This window comes from Xiphophorus couchianus, chromosome 20, assembly GCF_001444195.1.
Source record: "Xiphophorus couchianus chromosome 20, X_couchianus-1.0, whole genome shotgun sequence".
Classification (NCBI taxonomy): domain Eukaryota; kingdom Metazoa; phylum Chordata; class Actinopteri; order Cyprinodontiformes; family Poeciliidae; genus Xiphophorus; species Xiphophorus couchianus.
In genome coordinates this window covers 23,890,763-23,911,753 of record NC_040247.1, presented here as the reverse complement: position 1 = coordinate 23,911,753, position 20,991 = coordinate 23,890,763, and the positions used below count along the sequence as shown (strand labels likewise).

The 20,991-nt window shown below is 40.1% G+C and overlaps 3 protein-coding genes across 3 annotated transcripts; all 3 read left to right on the top strand.

Annotated features, from left to right (window-relative positions):
* Positions 1 to 203: 203 nt before the first annotated feature.
* Positions 204 to 1,926, top strand: opn1sw2 (opsin 1 (cone pigments), short-wave-sensitive 2). Its single transcript, XM_028001747.1, has 5 exons — positions 204 to 623; positions 711 to 879; positions 963 to 1,128; positions 1,212 to 1,451; positions 1,724 to 1,926. Exons 1-5 carry the CDS (start codon positions 245 to 247, stop codon positions 1,823 to 1,825), a joined length of 1,056 nt encoding a protein of 351 aa, XP_027857548.1. The 5' UTR covers positions 204 to 244; the 3' UTR covers positions 1,826 to 1,926.
* A 1,623-nt stretch (positions 1,927 to 3,549) lies between these two features.
* LOC114134868 (blue-sensitive opsin) lies at positions 3,550 to 5,908 on the top strand. Its single transcript, XM_028001722.1, has 5 exons — positions 3,550 to 4,077; positions 4,265 to 4,433; positions 4,514 to 4,679; positions 4,777 to 5,016; positions 5,397 to 5,908. Exons 1-5 carry the CDS (start codon positions 3,693 to 3,695, stop codon positions 5,499 to 5,501), a joined length of 1,065 nt encoding a protein of 354 aa, XP_027857523.1. The 5' UTR covers positions 3,550 to 3,692; the 3' UTR covers positions 5,502 to 5,908.
* An 8,090-nt stretch (positions 5,909 to 13,998) lies between these two features.
* LOC114136200 (red-sensitive opsin) lies at positions 13,999 to 15,978 on the top strand. The gene is made up of 6 exons (XM_028004050.1): positions 13,999 to 14,154; positions 14,505 to 14,801; positions 14,920 to 15,088; positions 15,172 to 15,337; positions 15,434 to 15,673; positions 15,767 to 15,978. The coding sequence occupies exons 1-6, from the start codon at positions 14,055 to 14,057 to the stop codon at positions 15,863 to 15,865; spliced, it is 1,071 nt and encodes a 356-aa protein (XP_027859851.1). The 5' UTR covers positions 13,999 to 14,054; the 3' UTR covers positions 15,866 to 15,978.
* Positions 15,979 to 20,991: the final 5,013 nt, after the last annotated feature.

The window sequence follows — 20,991 nt, the reverse complement described above, 5'->3', positions numbered from 1 at the left end:
TAGGGGGGTCCCTAAATGACTTAGATCGGTTAATGAAAAAACCCAATCAGTCAATTATCAAATTAATTTGTTATGAGGTACAGTGCTGTCTGAGGTGGGGGAGTATTTATAAATATCTGGAGGGGAAGAAAGAGGCATGTTTTAGATTTGGACTTGGTGTCATTTATGCCTTCTCTCGCCATCGTTACTGTGTTTAAAATTTAAGTTCTTCATTCCAAGTTTAACGTCTCAGAAAGGAAGCGAAATGAGGTTCAACCGAGTCGTAGAGTTTCCAGAAGACTTCTGGATCCCAGTCCCGTTGGACACAGGCAACATCTCATCCCTCAGCCCTTTCTCGGTTCCTCAGGACCACTTGGGGAATTCGGGAATGTTCTACGCCATGGCCGGATTCACGTTCTTTCTTTTTGTCGTCGGCACTTCCATCAACACCCTCACCATCGCGTGCACCATGCGATACAAGAAGCTTCGCTCCCATCTCAACTACATCCTGGTGAACTTGGCCGTGGCGAACCTTCTTGTGTCTGTGGTCGGCTCCTTCACCGCCTGCTGCTCTTTCACATTCAGATATTTCATCTTTGGGCCGCTAGCGTGCAAGATCGAAGGGTTTGTTGCAACGCTAGGGGGTAAGAGCTAATCGACCTGTCTACTTCATGCTACATCACAGTATATTGATGTTCAAAGTGGTTGAGACTTCTTCTTGGCTCTTCCAGGTATGGTAAGCCTTTGGTCTTTGGCAGTGGTAGCTTTTGAAAGATGGCTGGTCATCTGCAAACCTCTTGGCAATGTTGCTTTCAAGCCTGAACATGCGATGGCTTGCTGCGTGCTCACCTGGATCTTCGCATTGACAGCCTCAGTTCCGCCCTTGCTGGGATGGAGCAGGTAAGCAAGGCACGCAGAAAATAAGTCACCTGCTTAAGCAAAGCTGTTAGTCCAGCAAAGCAAACTCTTGTTATTTCCCCTAGGTACATCCCAGAAGGCCTCCAGTGCTCCTGCGGTCCAGACTGGTACACAACCAACAACAAATACAACAACGAGTCCTATGTCATGTTCCTTTTCTGCTTCTGCTTTGCTGTCCCATTCACCACCATTATTTTTTGTTATTCTCAGCTACTCATAACACTTAAAATGGTGGGAAAGCAGTAAAATTGCTGTTTCATGATCTTATTCAGTGAGTGCAGCGATCAGAGTGAAATGCACGGCCTTTTCAACAGGTAGCAAAGGCCCAAGCTGAGTCGGCCTCCACCCAGAAGGCTGAAAAGGAGGTGACCAGGATGGTGGTCGTCATGGTGCTGGGCTTTTTGGTATGCTGGATGCCCTACGCCTCCTTCGCTCTTTGGGTCGTCAACAACCGTGGGCAAACGTTCGACCTGAGATTAGCAACCCTACCATCCTGCCTGTCGAAGGCCTCCACCGTCTACAATCCCGTCATCTACGTATTCCTAAATAAGCAGGTGCGAAAAAACAACAAAGTGTTTTCCAATAAAGGAAGCCAGGCATCATGACCAGTAGCTATGTAATTTTGTAAAGGATAGCCAGGGTAAAAGAAATACTTAGAGAAGCATCAGTTTGTTGTATTATCACTTCACTCCAGACATTTTAGATTATCTTTACATGCCACTTGGCTGTTCCTGGCAATTTCTAGCAAATAACAGGGATAAACGAGAAGCTAAGTCTGATGCTTCCCAACAACTCAATAATTCTTTTGTTCTTTTCTCACTCTCAGTTTCGAACATGCATGTTATCCATGCTGGGGATGTGGGATGGAGAGGAGGAAGTCTCTACAACTCAGTCAGTGACTGAAGTCTCCAAAGTTGGCCCGGCTTAGTCTGACCGTAATCCTCTGTTAATTGTAAATCGTAAATGCTATGTCCAAACATTTCACAATCCAACAACAGCAAAAATAATTAGAACAACTTAGCAACATTCTGCTAAATATGTCAACGAAAAAGACAATTTATGAAATCATGTTTTTTTTAATTGCATTTTGAAGAATTTCCAGTGTTTGCATTTTTTATTAATATTATATTTATTTTATTAGGGGCATGCTACAGTTTAAACAGCCTCCAAGTTAATTTTTATTCAATCGTTGCCATTTTGTTCCTTCCCACGTCCACAAAGAGTTCCTCACCATTGCTTTTCAGTTTAGCTCTCTTTGTAGTTTAAGTGTTTTCATGAGTTATGCACATGAGTAGAAATAAATACGCTCAAATCTCGCATGTCATTTTATTGTATGCTGCGATATTTCTGGAGACTTTTAGAAACCCTGGTTCCATTTGCTATGGTTCTGATCTGTGTGGGCTAATCCACAGTTACGAAATATAGCAGATTGTGACCCTTGAAAAGATCAAAAATAACAAAGTCATCTACTGTTGTTAGATATTGCTTATTGGCGTCAGTAAATCATATTTTCTTACAATCATGGGGGAGTTAGGAGAGTTTATGGTGGTGATGTGATGCGAATCTCAGCTTATTTCCTGATCGTGTACCAGCACAAAATTAAGATTTAAAAATTAAAATAAAAAAAAAAACTAATATGTTTATGCATTTTATATTCTATTCATGATGGGTGGTTAAAGTTAAATGAGGAAATAGTTTTTTTGCTAACCGGAACAAAGACAGCTTCAACTTTTAAGCGTGGGAGTAGAGCAGTAGGAGGGTAACCGCTGCTAATTTACTGACAAAAGTAAAGATGGATTCAGTTGAATATTTTCCAGTTCTGGGAGAAAGAATCACAGCATCAACTTCAAATTGCAGAAGCAAGGAATAAAACCTTAACTCCAAGATAACTAAAGATTCACCCTGCCCAACCTCGACATCAAACATGGAGAGCCGATAAATGAATCCTGGTAGAAACAGAGAGGAAAATGTGGGTTCAGACCACTGAAGTTCAGCACAAATTGAAATGGTAGGCATGTAAAAATAATAATTTCTTTGGGAGAAAAAAAACAAATAAACAATCTTTGTTTTAAAAGTGTTTACAAGATGTGTACTTGTTTATGTAGTCAGTAATATTAATACTTTCATGGTTAAAAACAAGTTTTTTGACAAACATTTACAGAAAAAAATAATAATTTCGCTAAAATTGTAAATGAACTTATGCTACGAGCATATTAGGTCACGTTCTCCAGTTTTTACAGTTTCATGTTTTATACAGAACAGTAAAGCAAATTTTCTCTCAAGGTATTGCTTTTAAAAACACAGTCAGACTCTTGAGCAATCAAAACCAGAAATAAATCTGACATAACGAGACCAAACAACAATAGGCTACAAGCTAGGTAATATGCGTGCTGGAGGACTAGCTAATCGTTTAGCCTCCGGCAAACGGATTAGCCAATTCCTGGGGTTCAGACACAGGCAAGCAGTGAGAAGATACTGGCCAACTCTGAACTCCGACACTAAGACTCTAATCTTGGCATTAGCTAAAAGGTGGTGTAAGTTGTCACGGGAATACATGTAAAGCTTTAAATCCCATCCTTGAGCCAATTAAGTTGAGCCGGAGTAACGTTTAAAGTTCCTATAAATGCCGCTTTTCAGTAAGTCGGCATCAAACAGAGAGAAGCCCACCTCACTTAGACGACAGGAAAAACATGAAGTATCACACCACTGTCTAAGTGTAGATTTAAAATTATACCGCATCCAGCTCGTATTTAATCATCCAGTCTAGTTGAACGTGTTATTCAAAAACCATCCCAATGAAGATGAGGACAAGTCGTCAAGAGGAGACTCCAGATGACTTCTGGATCCCAATCCCACTGGAAACCGACAACATCACAGCCCTCAGCCCGTACCTAGTCCCCCAGGACCATTTAGGGAGCCTGGGGCTTTTTTATTCAATGTCAGCGTTAATGTTCTTCTTGTTTGCGGCCGGCACGGCCATCAATGTCCTCACAATCGCATGTACTATTCAATACAAGAAGCTCCGCTCCCATCTGAACTACATCCTGGTCAACATGGCTGTGGCAAACCTCATCGTCTCGTCCGTGGGCTCTTTTACCTGCTTCTACTGTTTTGCCTTCCGATACATGGCTCTTGGTCCTCTCGGCTGCAAGATCGAAGGATTTACGGCATCTCTTGGTGGTAAGAACAGGAAAATATTAGAACAATCCCAGTCTGTGAAAGCTGGTTTCATGCTTTACCAACTGAGTTAGAATTTAAGAGAGATGTAATATATTGTGTAGAAGTTAGTAACTAACTGTAACCCTGTCTATATGACAAGTCGTGATGTTGCCAATCATCATCTGAATTCTGTCTTGTTTTCCCTCAGGCATGGTCAGCCTTTGGTCTCTTGCGGTGATTGCATTTGAAAGATGGCTGGTTATCTGCAAGCCACTCGGGAACTTTGCCTTCAAGTCAGAGCATGCTTTGTTCTTTTGTGCACTTACCTGGTTCTTTGCTTTGTGCGCTGCAGTTCCTCCACTAGTGGGATGGAGTAGGTGAGGATAACACTTTAACTGTGGATTAAACTAGCACAGTCCTGGAATCATATTGCTACATGTATCGTCTGCTTTGACAGGTATATCCCTGAGGGAATGCAGTGTTCATGTGGACCAGACTGGTACACAACGGGCAACAAGTACAACACCGAATCCTTTGTGTTGTTCCTCTTCTGCTTCTGCTTTTCCGTCCCTTTCACTTGCATCGTCTTCTGCTACTCGCAGCTGCTCTTCACACTGAAATCAGTAAGTAGGATGTTGTGAGCTACCCGGATTTGAATGGTCGACGTGTGTTTGGTGTGGCTTTTTGGCTCGGATTCTGACTCAGCCTGTGAATCTGTAGGCAGCAAAGGCCCAGGCAGAGTCTGCCTCCACCCAGAAGGCAGAGAAAGAGGTGACCAGGATGGTGGTTGTCATGGTGCTGGGTTTCCTGGTGTGCTACATGCCATACGCCTCCTTCGCGCTTTGGGTCGTGAACCATCGTGGACAGACGTTTGACCTGAGACTTGCTACCATACCGTCCTGTGTCTCAAAAGCCTCCACGGTCTACAATCCTGTCATCTACGTTCTCCTCAATAAGCAGGTAGGCTTATGGGGGGGCAGGCTTAAAAGACTGACGGTGGTACTATACTGAAACGCTGAAGGAGAGACCAACAATAGACCTTTTCTGACTTGAACATGGCTGATAAAGACCGTTAATGTCCTCTAACTGAGGATTTTAAATATAATCAAAGGCTCAAACTGCTTTCTTAAAATATACATTTCACCTTAAATAGGTGTTCAGTGCTACATTTTTTAAACTTTTTTTGCTGGTAAAAAAAAAGTGACTCTTGGATCTCAGCAATATCCGAACCCCAACTTTGTCGCTGCGTGGCAAAATCAACTAATCCTAACAAGATTGCATTTGATCCATGCTGAACGAGGGAAAGCATCTGAAGTGTCCATCTTTGCCTTTGCTTTCAGTTCCGCTCTTGCATGAGGAAGATGCTGGGGATGAGTGGAGGCGACGAGGAGGAGTCATCTGCAAGTCAGTCGGTCACCGAAGTCTCAAAAGTTGGACCCTCTTAAGTTCTTGGCCTGTCTTGATTTGGATGACATGGAAATGACCAACATTGATGTGTTTTTATTGTTGTTATATCTTAGGGTTTTCAAAGAAAAATGTAAAAAAAAAAAAAAAAAACAGACAAAGAAAGAGAAAAAAGATTCATCTGATGAAGCTGATATTTTTCTGTGCATTTTACCATGGACATAAAGCAAAAACACATTCTAGAATTGCATTCTGACGTGAAAACATGGGGATTGCTTTTCTTCCAAAAAAAAAAATGACTGAGGTCTCTGAAAACCCATAAACTACAAAATAAATGCATGTAGCACATCTGCCGTGTGTGTGGATAAGTTGTTCTACATGCCATGACTTGTAAGTATTTACTTGTATATAAGTAGCAACAGAATTAATAAAGAGAAGCTCATATCCACTCGGGAAAGAAATTATTTGTTCACAAAGAAAGAGAGCACTGCCTGAAGTGTGTTGGACCTGTTGCATGAATGCTATATACTCACATAGTATAGTATTATTACTGGTATTGTTATAAACCAAAGCTTCACAACCGTATGGGTTTTATTGTTGTTTCATATCATTTTTAATTCAAACGTCTTCACACAGGAAGCATCAAAGCTGCAATTTTTATTTGACATGCATTAAGCATTTCAACACAAATTATTTTAATGTAAATAATGTAAAATAAGTATTTATGAATTTTAGAGAGGTGTAGTGTGGAAAAGAGGAGTCGTCACTGACCTGGCTACACAGCAGACAAAGCTGGTTGTTTTTTCCAGGCTTCACAGCAGCATTCAAAATGGCCGCCCTTCATCAGTCTCTGCTAGTAGTTATATACAAACTCACAACTCAAATTTAAATTGGCCAATAACCTCACCTTCCCAGTGGGGGAAAAAAAACCTTTCACATAAATAATGTAAACAATATCAGTAAATCTCAAGCAAAAATGCTAAGTATACTGTGAGAATTATTGGGCCGGAGCAGCGAAGCGCTGGCGAAGGCCTAATTTATGTATTTGCAAGATTTCTCGATTACTTTATTTTATTTATTTTTTCCGCCATTTTACGCGGCCTTTTGGAGGCTTTATCATATTCAAAAACTCACCAAACTTGACCCAAAATTGTCCCCCGAAGAAAATTTTGGGATTCCAGTGGAATCGCAAGTGGGCGCGACCAAACTGCTCTAAAGTGAGTTGGGGGAAACCGTAGGTCGTAGAGAGCTGAACCTTGGTGCGCAGGTAGATCCTCCTGAATCAAGAAAAAACGTCTCTTGGAGGTACCCCCTAAATTGCACAGGGAGGCGGCCATTTTGGGTCAAAGGTCAAATTTTGGCCATTTTTCACTTTTACTTACGTCGAACTTTAACTAACTCCTCCTAGAGATTTTGACCTATCGGCTTCATTCTTGGTCAGAATGCAGTTAAGGTTTTAAAAGTTATCAAAAAAATGGACTTTTCATATATGTTCAGGGGGTGTGGCAAAGCGGCAAACTTGGCGTACTCGCCAAAACAAACAAAACGCTGTAACTTTCACATACAAAGGTCAATTGGCACCAAGCTTGGCATGAGTGATCCTGGTTGGATCCCTGACGATCCTATATCATAACTGTCTGATGTCATCTAAGCCCGGCCGCCTCAGAACAGGAAGTGTCCCTGATTGTTATGTACCAACAATTCTGTGGAGCCCAACACAGATTGTCTGGCCATTTGTCTATTGTTAAGGAACTGAGGTTGTTCTCTGATGCTAAAGAGGGCAGATAAGTTCCACGTTGGGGAAGTAACACTGAGTCTCCAGGATCAAGGAGCTCCTGCTGTTATACGGCACTGTAGGAGTCTATAGGAGAGCAGCTTGACCAATCTCATGCAAGATCATGCAGACACAATCTAATGCACAAGAGGGGTGAGGGGCACATTATAAAATTTTCCATTACAGTACTTGGACTGTTTCTAAAACTAATAAAGACCCAAGTGGAAGTACAACAACGTGCAAAAAGTACGTTTTGCACAATAGGTCCCCTTTTGACCTTAAACCAGGGTATGTGCTGAATCAGGATTTTAGTGCACATTTACACTCTTAGAAAATATCCCAAAGAAAATAACTATATTACACATTGAATAAAAACGTACAATCACTTATTTCATCAATTACATATTTATTTGACAAATGTTTGTTGTTCTGGCCTTCTTGGTCTCTTGTAGTTTGGTGAAAAACCTGGAACACAAAAAACCCAACACATGTAGACACACGCAGACAGTGATTTCTATACACTCGTCACACAAATTGTACAGTGACAAATCAAACGAGTGATTAAAATGTTACTGCCGAAAAAGTAAACAGGTCCCAACATAACATTATGTCCATCTGCTTGGAACAGCCATTTTGTTTCACATCAAAATCTCTACACTCCACGGATGATGATAAAACCTCTGTGTGTGTCTGTGAAGTTGTGATATTCGCTAAAGAGCCTTGCTGTGAGGTGAATTCTCTGTGGTTTGGGTTTAGTTTCCAGCAATGCAGAAAATACAAAACAGTTGGGGATAAAGAGATTAGTTGAACTCGTGGCCCTAAATATGTTGTAATTTTTCTAAACGTTGTTGTTTGTGACATATGAAAAGTTGTATATCACATTTGCCACTGGTGGAGGTTGCCATTTTTCACCTGCACAATGCGTACCGGGCCGATGACTTGAGTAGGTTAGAGTGGACACAAGACTGTAAACAAAACACAGGAAACCAAGGCTAACACTACGTGATTTGTTTGAAATGTCCAAGCTCTGTTATACGAGTTATCTGTAAAAACAGCCAAATGTGGTTGACTAGACACTATACTAGCAAGAGCTAACGCTGTTAGCAGGTGCTAACACAAAATCAGTTCAAATTGGAAGATAATGCAATTTGACTGTTTAAAGTGACAACAAAACATCTTTAAGTCTTTGTGAAGGTGCTTACAAAGGCTGTTTTGCTGTTTATGGTAGCATTCTGACCATTTCTATCTCAAGCTATTACCATAAACAGCTTGAGATAGAAATTGTAGCTCTTTCCAGAAAACACTCTCCTTTAGGGTCGGCACTTCTGTGCATCAGCCGCACAGGTCCCAGGTTTGTGGCTGAGTATCTCCTCTTTCTTTCTTCATTTTGACTTCCTTTGTCATTTCTGCACTGCATTCAGTTTCAATGTGCTTCATTTCAAACTGAAAGGGCTGAACGTTGAGCATACAAAGATCACTGTTCAGTTTTTTTTTGACGGAGCTAGCACTGTAGCGCCTCATACATCATCTACCCAGGATGCATTGCAGCGTAAACAACATGGCGACGTCCATGTGACAATATGTATTTAAATTTATAAAAACTAGTCTACAAATTTTTTGATATTTTTTTTAATGTCTGAAATGAATGCTTCTTAAATAAATTCTATTAGAACTAAATGTGGATCCCTTTTAAGAGACTGAAAGGTGACTGAGTACTTCAAAAAGATTCTTGAGTATCCAGGCTGAAGTCAGCTTTAAAGCAGATCAAATAAAAATTAAATCATCCAAAACGCCACATCAGCACAGAGGTTTTCCCAGAAGAATGCGGTGTTGTAACAAGATTACTGATTTCACTCACCTTACCTGTCAGTGGTCATAATGTTATGGCTAGTTGTTGTTTTCACTGGTAAGCTTTTCTAACTCTTTAATGCAATAGAGTTAAGGCAGTTTGCTGGATAGGATTACCTTTTGGAATAAATGAAGACAGTGGTTACCTGAAGAGAAAATAAAACAACAGATATTCACATTGTAGCGTGTTTGTTTAAATGGCATTTTAAAAAAATGAAATACATTTCATCACAAAAGTCAAATACAAAGTTATATTTTCACTCTGAAGAAATGGGAGTTAATCAGTCCAACTAAAACATCACAGCGCTGGAATTGACCCAGGAACGTCTTACTGCAAAAGCAGAAAAAGGGGAAGATCAGAAAAATCTGGTTATTAAAGGTTAAGGAAAAAAAGAAAACAAAAACACTTTATGAAGTGATTAAGAAAAACCCTGAGAGAATATTACCTGATGTTAAGTGAACTCAGAACCATGAGATCAGCAGTGGCCGATTTGGCTCACTTGGCACCAGAGTAATTTTCTGTCCACCTTAACGATCACTTCACCACACATGTGAACCACCTTTTGCTCAACACAGCAGCTGAAGACCTTTACCGCCAGTCATTCCTGTCGGTTGTCGGGAGCAAATCCGAGTTCTGCTAGTAGTGAACTTTTGCCAAACATGAATAGTTCAGAACTAGCGGAATTCCAGACTTACCCTCGAAATATCCCAGCATCCCATGGAAAGTTAGGACGGTATCAAAAAAAAAAAAGTTACAAGTTTCAACCTTATGCTAAATGGAGATTTTTGTTACAGTAAAAATGCTAATGCTTCTAACAGTTTTTCATATTTAACAGTTCAACATAAATGCTAACATGAATACAGACGTGCAAAAATGTTAGAAATATTTACAAAAGTCCTGAGTTCCAGGTCCATCCTCTTCTTGAAGTGAAAGAAGTCCTTATGCCACACGGAGAACTTATTAAATGTGTGAGCAAGCTACGTCCACATGGTCTAGATCCAATAAGAAAGAAAAAAAACAAAACAAAACGCACATGCAAGGATTAAAGTAAACCACTACAGAGGCTTTGATTAGGCTGAGGGTGCTCCTGACGTGACCTGTTATTCCGGAGCGATTACCGTCTTACGGAGTGAGCATGCCAAAAGTAATTACTCTATGCTAAGCAGTTTTGTGGAGCAGCCTGAGTTGTCCGTATAATCTGATTTGGTCTATTGGGGCATGAGATATCCTCACTTGTGTTTCATTAGGTCAAATGAAGACACTGTTGGTTTAGTGCTACGCACTAAATAATACAGTACGTCAGTTCACATCAATTTTGAAACCACCGTAAAACTTCTAAAATACGTACAAGAAAGTTTGAATGCATTCCACTATTATTATACAGTAAAGACATAGGCCTGGGTGTGCTGTGGTGGCAAAGAGGTTAAACACAACCCACATAAGGAGGCCTTAGTCCTGCTGTCGCAGGTTCAATTCCCAGCCTGGCAATCTTTGTTAGGCAGTGGTTACCTAAAGAGAAAAGAAAACAACAGTCTTCCCCTTCTCTCATTACCCGCTTTCCTGTCAATTAACTATCAAATAAAGGCCACTAGAGCCAATAAAAAAAATTCAAAAAGGACGTAGCCCTATTGGTAAAACTAATAACAGCATTACGTTCCCAAATAATGCAAAGTACTAAATTTAAACTGCAATAGCAAAGAGATGCTTGAGAAATGATCAGTTTCTCTGAAATTCCATTATGTTATGTTTCTTAAAGTTTTTTGGAAGCAGCAGTTTTTATCCATAAATTGCTGAACAGGAGGTACACCAAATAGAGAAGGGGAAGACATTCAATAAATGGCCCTAGATTGGGAATCAAGTCACATGACACCACTAAATTTAATGTTTCAAACAATAGACAGATTAAAGTCTTTTTTTAAACAACTGTTTTTATCAAATTGTCAAATAAATGAATGGCAAAGCCTAGGTTAGATTTTCAACCAACAAATAGGTCAAATGGGCAATATTTAACACCGGCTACTAAAGAGTTGGTTGTTGCTAAGATCCATTTGCTAAGGACAGTTGTAAACCATAGGTGCCATGCACACAGAAACAATCTTCATTGTTTCGCTAAAGGTCTTTGCTCGCACAAATTTGCCATTTTGGAAGACCAGAAACAATTGTTTCTCAGACAGGGCTCCAGAATGGGCACATTTCAGTTTCATTTGTACATCTGAGTCACGTCTTTTTTTGAAACGATGACCTTATTTATTTATTTTTGTCTCTATTGCGCATGTGCTGCACTTTCTCAACTGGTCGGTGTTTTTCGGTGTCTCGTTCTGTGGCAGTGTTACAGCGCTACCGATTGGCCCTTCATACCTATCACTGTGTTTTTAGTGGTGCTGCTTCCTGTCACGTGGATGCATTTTTCTCTTGATTGTGTAAAAAATATATATATACATATATATTTTGCGTGCTTGCCTCTGTGTGGACAGGGCTTTAACTGCCTCCATGGGTCTATTTTGCTTCATATAATCAGAGGTATTCTGTCCAAGATGAACAACCTGCTGCTGCTACGTAAAATATGAGACACACCTACAAACTCTAGGTCATATTATTACCAGACTCTGCATTATTAAATATTTCAACTTCCTCTGTTTCATTTCAATAACTGTAACCAGCAGGTTTGTTGGGAATAATAGCTTTGAAGCTTTCCTTAGTGTTTTACCTAGGACACTGAACAACTCGTATATTGGGACAATAAAATTCATACTTAAAAAATGACATTATATAAAATATTGCCTATTATTATTAATATCTACATTCACAACATCACCAACTCTTTGGCCAATGTGTGAATACTGAATATAGAGATATATTCACAAACTACAGCTAGCGCTAGCTGTAGTTTGTGCTAACGACTTAGCAACTAAAAGGCTAATTTATAATGTAATTCGTAGCAGTGGGATTCATGTACAAGCTGTGACAGCTGTTCCAAAAGGTTTTTCTCCAGACACTGTGACAACATTGCATTTTATGAAAGTTACACTGTCACATATATAGACAGGTGCTGCTACGTATTAAACTAGACATATTTTAAGACGTGCTAGGAAAGCAAAACAGATTAGCAATAGCATGACAAAATAAATAAATCACGGTTAGCTTGGACACACACAGGAGTGCTTCCAAGCAGAGTTGTACAGAGTTATAAAATACTGGAATGTCAAACTTAGTAAATATCTTGATGTCAGTTGCGATATGAATCTGTTTTCTCCTTTAAGAAGTTCATCTGTTTTTCCATTGCCCTGTGACCGATGGGTCAAAGCTATTTGTGTTTTATCTGCTGCCACGATACTTTGTTCAAGAGGCTAAATATTACATTAGCCTGTAAGATGCAAGTTGGTAGCACTTGACAAATATTAGGCAACAACTATTGCAGTCCAAACAATCCTTCCGACAGGAACATTGCACACAATGATCTTGTTATTTAGACATAGTTGCAATATTTTGTAGAGCCTAATCCAAACTCTCTGCTTAAGGCTTAGAATATAAAATGTTCAATTAACTTAGTATGTTTTTTTGTTTTTTTTTTACATGAGAGCAACTGGAATATCCAGATAATAACTTGCAATATGCAATAGAACAAGCCCAAATTACATAGAATGGGGAAAAAATTATCCTTTCCAAAATGTCTCTATTGTGTCCATGTAAAACATTTTTTGCAAGATGGCAGAACTTTGGCACTCTTGCGTTCCATAGGTGAAAAACACAAACAGTAATTATTTTGCTTGTGACAGATGTATAACCTCCTCTAAAAAAGCAGAAATATCTGTAATTATAGATTATTAGCCTTAGAAATCATTAAATGAGGAACTCCAAAACTCAACTACTGGTTTAACTGATTACACAGAAATGAGACTCAAAACAGAATCACCCAGTTTAACAAGTGGGTCAGTGACATAAAGTCTTACTTCTGTAAAGTCGACGAGAGGCGGGGTGCACACTGGACACGTAGCACAGGGACGCAAATCCCTACAGTACACTTAATTTCAAACCACCAATCAGCATGATATGTATGTCCTTTGAGCAGAAAGAATAAAAAAAAAACCCTTGCAATTAAGAGTGTGCTGCTGGACTACAAATTCCTGCTTAATTGCTTGCCTAGTCGTAACCTAAGATGACCCTCATCATATTAAGGGCTAATGATGGCAAAACATTAACAGTTGAAAACACAAAATAAGAATAAAAAAACTCTTCAAACAGAATTAAAAGTGTTTCAAAACCTTAGAAAGCAGATTAGAAAGCAAAGTTTTCATAAAGTGGATTTTCTGGAACGGATGTCGTGGCCCAATAATGCAATTACGGCAATGACGTGAACAGTAGCCTAGTAGGCGGGTAAAAAAAAAAAATCCAATGTTCTGGGGTGAATCTTCTTTCCGGATGGATTAAAGGTGTCTGACTTGCTCCACATGTCAGCAATTACAACAGTCACGGTAACAGTGCCACAGATCTCTTCTTATCCTCAGAATCAGCCTTAAGAGGTGTCTGTCCTTTCTAACCAACCAGACAGTTAAAGCAAATATAAAAGTGTATTTGTTTCCTATATAAAGCAGCATTTATTTAAAAAGCACAGGGTTATGTTTAACACACCTGAAAGAAGTATTTGTTACTAGGTTCCTGGAAATGTCATACATAAAACAGTGAAAACTCTGAATTTAATCCACATATTAGGTGAGAGTACGGAAATCCACTCAGTGTCTTAACCTCGTTAGACCTTTTAAGTGTACTTAAAAAAAAAGTGTTTTACTTTGTCTGGTAAGATCCGTGCCAAACGGCACACGGTGGTTGTAATATGATTGTGAAGTAATCCGCTCAGAGGTCACTGAATGCAACGGTATAAAAGCTAAAGTGTGATGTGAAGCGCAGATCACCTCGGGAGGTTGCAAGTGAGAGGAAGGTCTGAGAGCTGAGAAACCTTCTTCCCAGATCAGGATGGCAGAGGAATGGGGAAAACAGGTGTTTGCTGCCAGGCGGCACGAAGATACAACAAGAGGCTCCGCATTCACATACACAAACAGTAATCATACCAAAGGTAGGTTTTTTTTGATTTGAATTATTTTGTGTTTAGACCTGCTGTTGTTTAGAGATGGATTTTTGTACAGTTCCACATCCTGACATATCACGGGACTGAGACGAGCTGTAGTTTATGAACCATTATTTGAACTAATGCTGACAAGCACAACATAAACTACAGTGTTTTTGAAAATTTAGATTTTTGCTTCTTTTTTATTTAAACACCGACCGATTAGTCTGCAGTTACATACAACATTCTTATAACAGAAGTCAAGATAGCAACATGTGACATTTAAAAAAAGACGACGCTCCTGAATTAGAACAAAGTTTGACTGCGTGCGATTCTAAGACGCAGACCTTTGCTTGCAGATCCTTTTGAAGGACCAAACTACCACATCGCTCCTCGATGGGTTTACAACCTCTCCACGTTCTGGATGTTTATTGTGGTGATTTTATCAGTCTTCACCAACGGCCTCGTCTTGGTGGCCACAGCAAAGTTCAAGAAACTTCGTCATCCTCTCAACTGGATCTTGGTCAACCTTGCCATTGCTGATCTTGGAGAGACAGTCTTTGCCAGCACCATCAGTGTGTGCAACCAGTTCTTTGGATATTTCATTCTGGGACACCCGATGTGTGTCTTTGAAGGCTATGTTGTCTCAACTTGTGGTAAGTTGTCACAGTGGTAAGTTATGTTACAGACTTGCAAATTCATTTTAATCAAACCTAAAGATGAATTGTGTTTGTAGACTGCTAAACTGCATGTGTGCACCCTTATTCTTTACAGGTATTGCTGCTCTTTGGTCCCTGACTATCATCTCTTGGGAGAGATGGATAGTTGTGTGCAAACCCTTTGGAAATGTCAAGTTCGATGCCAAGTGGGCCACAGCTGGAATAGTTTTCTCCTGGGTCTGGTCTGCAGTGTGGTGCTCTCCTCCCATCTTTGGATGGAGCAGGTAATTTAGATAATCTCCTGCTTATGTGGTTTTTATATCCTCAATAATCAGCAGAGCAAGAACTGATTGTTTCCTTGTATCAGATATTGGCCTCATGGACTGAAAACGTCCTGCGGGCCTGATGTGTTCAGTGGAAGTGAAGACCCTGGAGTCCAGTCCTACATGATTGTCCTCATGATTACATGCTGCATCATTCCTCTGGCTATCATCATCTTGTGCTACCTGGCTGTGTGGTTGGCCATCCGTGCTGTAAGTTTTATCCCTCACTGCTTTTTGTCACTTTAGTTTTATGGTAGCCCTAAACAAAGCCTGATCAAATCTGACCTCATGTTTTGTTGGCTACAGGTTGCTATGCAGCAGAAGGAATCTGAGTCGACCCAGAAGGCTGAGAGAGAAGTGTCCAGGATGGTTGTAGTCATGATCATAGCTTACTGTGTCTGCTGGGGACCCTACACCTTTTTCGCCTGCTTTGCCGCAGCCAACCCCGGATACGCCTTCCATCCTTTGGCCGCTGCCATGCCTGCATACTTTGCCAAAAGCGCCACCATCTACAACCCTGTTATCTATGTCTTCATGAACCGACAGGTGGGCATAGTGATACAGCTGTCACATTTTTTTTATCATAACAAATATGTTTTTGTTCTATATTTAACTTTCACTTTGTTCTTTCATTTGCAGTTCCGCACATGCATCATGCAGCTCTTTGGCAAACAGGTGGATGATGGTTCTGAAGTGTCCACATCCAAGACAGAAGTCTCCTCTGTGGCTCCTGCATAAACCTTCATGTTCTCTGTTTTGGAAGAAAAAAAACTACTGTGACCTGTACAGAAACTATTTATTGTATGCTTGCTTTCTTTTAATGAACATAGTTGTATTGCAAAAAAAAAAAAGAGTGAATGCATCATGCATAAATGTGTAACTGAACTTTTTTGAAATGAATATGAAATATAAGGCATTCTTTAAATTTTGCTTTCTGTGTATTTTTGATTAATTGATGTCTTTTACAGTATGGAAGATAAAAAATGAAAAATAATACCATAAGCGCAGGCGCAAATAACTTTATTAAGGCTGGGAGAAAGCAAATCCTGAATCTCTACTAATTGGATAAAAACTTAGGCATAATAGGAGCTTGTCGCGTAACCCAGTGGGTTGCATCTGTCTCCATCATTGCATCCTTGGGGCAAGACACTTCCCCTGCTGCTGGTGGTCAAAGGACCCGGTGGTGCTGATGGATGGCGGCCTCTGTCAGACTGGGCCAGGGCAGCTGTGGCTACACTGTTGTATCTCACCACCATCAGCGTGTGCATAAACTGGTGATTGTAGTGCGGAGCCCTGGGCTTGATAAAGAGCTATAGAATACATACTCTTAATCGATTCACACTTAAGTCGCAAAAATAAAAGACTTCTAACTCAACTTAGACTGAACTTGAACTCTGGATCTAAGACTTAAGACTGTCATGACGCACAAATGTTTGGTTTTGGTTCCCCGTACAGTAGTGTTTGTTTTCTGAGAATTTCTGGGGGTTTGTGTGTCATTTTATTCCTTCCAGATCTTATGTTATTTGTATTTAACGTCGAACTGTCATTTTAGTTCACTTCTTTGTGCTTAGCATCTTGCGTATTTCTGATATTCTCTATGTGCATTTTGTTGTGGGAGATACATTTGTGGACTTTACGGCTCTGTTACTAGATCAGGCACCCGTCTTGAAGTCTGCACCTCCTTCTGAGGTTCTCCTTGCCTGACCAAGTTTGGGAAGTTTCTCTGTTTTGTTTTTGTTTGTTGCCCTACGGCCAAGACACCCTCAGCCTTTCTAGTTTTGGTGGTTTTGGTTTTGTTTCCGAGGTTTCCTGGCCTGACTGTGAAAGAAAAGTACATTTTGTTGATCCGTGATCCTGGTAGTTTGTTTTATTTTTACATTCTCTTCCCTCAGAGCTGGATTACTTTAAATTCAACAGCTCTGGGGATTTTTATTTTCTGGAGGAGAATGTACAGCTGACCCTAAAACAAAGTTTCACTTCGTTAAAACGGCTGCTGCCCGCTGAGATAACAGTGTGTGCTTCTTCCCCCCCAACACATCCCACTGATCTCTCCCCTATCCCAGAAATCCCCTCTCCCCGAGCCTCTGAAGACACCATCAGGACAACGAGATCTTTCAGCCTTCCACCACATCTTACCTACCTCCCTGTTAAGTTGTTGGCAGGCTCCCTCTTCTGATTTTACAGACTTTCCTTTTCACTAATGTAAATTTGGGAACACAACTCATACCACAACGAGATCGGGCCTTTTATCTTCAAGCCCCTGAGACAAAAACCTCCCTGCATACTCAAACTGCGTCTGTCCTTTTCTGCTTCTCCTCAACTGTCTCTGCAATCTCTCAATTTTCTCTGAAATCCTCAAGATATTTTGTTGCTGTCAATATCTCTCTTCTTACTGTCTCAGTGGACACACTGGAGCTCTGCAAGGTCTTACTGGCTGTTCATGTTCTACATGACACCAAACTATTGTACTCACCAAGAAGAGAATTTTGTCATGTCCTTGGAAAGGCTGTCAGCATTTGACACACATTCTCCTTTCTTCTTTTTACTCCTTCTGAGTACTTAGAATGTTGACAATGTCAGGCAGCTGGTAATGAATCGCTTTCACAGTCTACACCCAACATGATCTTGTTGTGGACAAAGACTTGATGGAAAAGTCTTTCACATGTCCCTGGAAAATTGTCCAAAGATGGGCACAGCAACATCTGTGAACAGACCTATTATGCAAAGTGTCTTTGTATCAATCAATCAATCAATCAATCAATCAATCAATCAATCAATCAATCAATCAATCAATCAATCAAAACGTTTTATTCAGACACATACATGGTCCATAATAAACAAAAACGGACTAATAAACAACAAGAAGACACAATAAAACTGGGATGTTCATCCATTGCTGTAAAGCCGCCGGTGACTCCACAGGCTAGAAAACAATATAACTGAGCTTTGTACGGTTAATGCTGTTTACAGTCTGTTAGCCTACAACTACATCTGTCCACAAGGTTTCAAAGCACAACAACACAAGTTGGTACATTGGCATTTATGAACATCTGAGTGGTGCTACTCCATTGCCACTCATAAGCAATGAGTGGCAATGCTTATGCAATAAGCAGCATCCTTATGCCATCATTGTACGTCACCTGAAGTTTATACATTCTGCTTTTCATGTAGTTCTGCTACAGGTGGACAGTATACATTGGAGTACAATCGTGCTATGAAGAAGTTGAGTGATATAACAGAAAACTTGGTAGCATCTCCAACAACTAAGTTTAGTGTGTAATTTCCACATGGCACACATAGGGCTTTGTTGTTAACTTCTAGGACTCTCTTCCTACAGCATTTAACACAGCATTTACCATTGCTGTGTTCATACAACTGTTTTTGTGCTCTCTAAAAGCAATATTCTGCTCTTCAATCAAGTCACGATAGCCACTAATCTTTTAAAATGTCCTTCCATTTAGTAATTTCGGCATTTCTTAGATCTTTTCTTGCCTGATCGAGTCTGTCTTTCAAAGTGTGCCATTTCTTCATGACGGCAATTTATTTGCACACTTGTGATTCTAAAAATGGGCATAGATATTTTTCCAGTGGCTAAAACCACTGGAGCTCAGGTTTTCCATTTACACTCTTAAGGTAAGAGCCTACAACTGAGATGTGTGCTTTACTGTAGACAAGGCAGGAATTTTCTCCCCGTTCTTCATTACTGTGTGGTAGTAATTTGAAGTAACCATCACTTGTCTTTAAGTCTTGTGGCCAGAGTGCCAGATCATCTGCTATAGCATGAACATCAGACTACAAGGGCTCTTCCTGACTCACAACGTCACAAGGCTAAAGAAACAAAAGGGCATCGTTACATTTCTTACATTTCTGTGAAGATCTGTAGTTATTCATGTTTCTTTAATCAAGTCTGAAAGCTTTGACTTGCTTTTTTAAGCCTTTGGAATAGTGCTACACTAAATGGCTCAAATATTGTTAGTTTTTCATGTCTAACATGTTAGATAAAAAATGAGTAAATGTATTAATTCTAGTCTTTTGATTTAGTTTTGTGAAACCGACATTTATTCCAAAGCAAACAAGTCAATACCGAAAGATGCTATATTTGGGTGACATTTAACATTAACATTGTAATTTGTAAGGCAACTAATCAGAGGACTTTAGGAATACAGTATAAGAAAGTTAGTTGAGGTTTCACCAGCCAAATATGCAATCAGTTTTAGAAAAATGATTAAGACAAAACATTTCCAAGGGTAATAATGTGTAAACATTTTAGATCCATTCATTAAAAATGTATTATCCTAACTTTTAAACATTAAAATTTTAAAAATGTAAGAAATGATTCAATTTTACAATTTGACACTAAAAAAATGTGTTACAGGAGTTAGGAAAGATATTTTGTTTGGCATTAATGAACCATGGAAAAAAACATTTCCAAGTATAAAAAGCTTGTAAAATTTCTTTAGGTTGGGGTATTTTGGCTTTTTTCCATATTCCTCACACACATTCTGTAGTCTCCTTTGCATGGCAAAAATGTAATTCATCATAAAACGTTAATCCATCCATCATCCATACCCAGTCATCCTTGCAGGATCGCAGTGAACTTGGTGCTTATCTTCACATTTGAGCATCTCTGCCAAGTCACACCTATAGTTGTGATGCAATTTTCAGAATGCAAATTGGTTTTATTGAACAAGTTTGTCACACAAACAATGAGTTTGACTTTAGATATACTGTGGATATTTAATGTACAGACATTTTAAACATAAGCATGGGAAATGAAAGAAAATTAAGATACATTTCTACAATATTGTTACAACACAAGACGACAACGTTCAGTTAGTGGAAATGTACACAGTTTTGATTCCCAGAATTCCTACTTTTGCACATCAGAAAGACGACCAGTGGTCAGATACTAAAAATAGGATGGAAATACCCTTTATTGTCCCACAGTGGGGAAATTCAGGTGCAGCCACAGCCAGGTGACAGACAGTAGAAACCTGCCTAAATCGTTTGTGTGCAGAATGTGTGTGGTCTGTAAAAATGTTAGACGTCCTCCTCTTGTCCCTAGACCTGTATAAGTCATGAGTAAAGGAAAAGTCAGCTCTTTTGTCCTGTTTTGTGACTAACCCAAACCATCGGATAAGCTGAATAATGGTTGTGTAGATGGTTGGCAGCTCCTGCCGCAGATTGTCCTGCTGTGAGGAGGATTTCAGGTCTAGAGAAAGTTCCTAGTGCGAATGGGAAGGATCTCACAGCAGACAGTGTCAGTGAGGATGGTGTGGGGTTGATCTCAACGGTCTTGAGTGAGTTAAGCTCCAGGTTGCTGACCTGTACACAGACTCATCACTGTCCTGAATCAGAACAATGGCATCTGTGAACATTAGTAGCTTCACAGACAGATCCGCCATCCGTGTAAAGAACGAAGAGGAGCAAACACAGACCTCTGAGTCCCGATGGTTCTTGTGCAGAAGAAGATGCTGCCTGACCTCACCTGCTGCTGCCAGTCAGTGAGGAAACTGTTGATCTACTGACAGGTGGAGGCTGGCACTGTGAGCTGGATAAACTTCTGATGGTAGGTGGTGTTGAACAGAGAGCTGAAGTCCTGAAACAGGATCACGGAGTATGTCCCTGGATAGTCGAGATAGGGCAGGGGGAAGTGTAGTCCTAGGTTGGCTGCATCGTCCAAACTGTTTGCCCAGGTGAGGGTTCTGCTCAGGGAAGGGGGGAAGGGCTCCTGTAGTTGGTTTTAAAGTAATCCCATCAGAGTTCTGTGAAGCGTAGGTATATAAGCTGACGTCTGATGTGAGGCACACAGCAAAACTCTCAAGGTTATAAACGACAACTAAGTACCTCTTTCGAAGAGCAAG

Coding starts and splice junctions, on each gene's coding strand:
- opn1sw2 (XM_028001747.1), top strand. CDS start 245: ATGAGGTTCAACCGAGTCGTAGAGTTTCCAGAAGACTTCTGGATCCCA. Junction 624..710: donor GTTTGTTGCAACGCTAGGGG/GTAAGAGCTAAT, acceptor TGGCTCTTCCAG/GTATGGTAAGCCTTTGGTCT. Junction 1,452..1,723: donor ACGTATTCCTAAATAAGCAG/GTGCGAAAAAAC, acceptor TCTCACTCTCAG/TTTCGAACATGCATGTTATC.
- LOC114134868 (XM_028001722.1), top strand. CDS start 3,693: ATGAAGATGAGGACAAGTCGTCAAGAGGAGACTCCAGATGACTTCTGG. Junction 4,434..4,513: donor CCACTAGTGGGATGGAGTAG/GTGAGGATAACA, acceptor CTGCTTTGACAG/GTATATCCCTGAGGGAATGC. Junction 5,017..5,396: donor ACGTTCTCCTCAATAAGCAG/GTAGGCTTATGG, acceptor CTTTGCTTTCAG/TTCCGCTCTTGCATGAGGAA.
- LOC114136200 (XM_028004050.1), top strand. CDS start 14,055: ATGGCAGAGGAATGGGGAAAACAGGTGTTTGCTGCCAGGCGGCACGAA. Junction 14,155..14,504: donor AAACAGTAATCATACCAAAG/GTAGGTTTTTTT, acceptor CTTTGCTTGCAG/ATCCTTTTGAAGGACCAAAC. Junction 15,674..15,766: donor ATGTCTTCATGAACCGACAG/GTGGGCATAGTG, acceptor TTTCATTTGCAG/TTCCGCACATGCATCATGCA.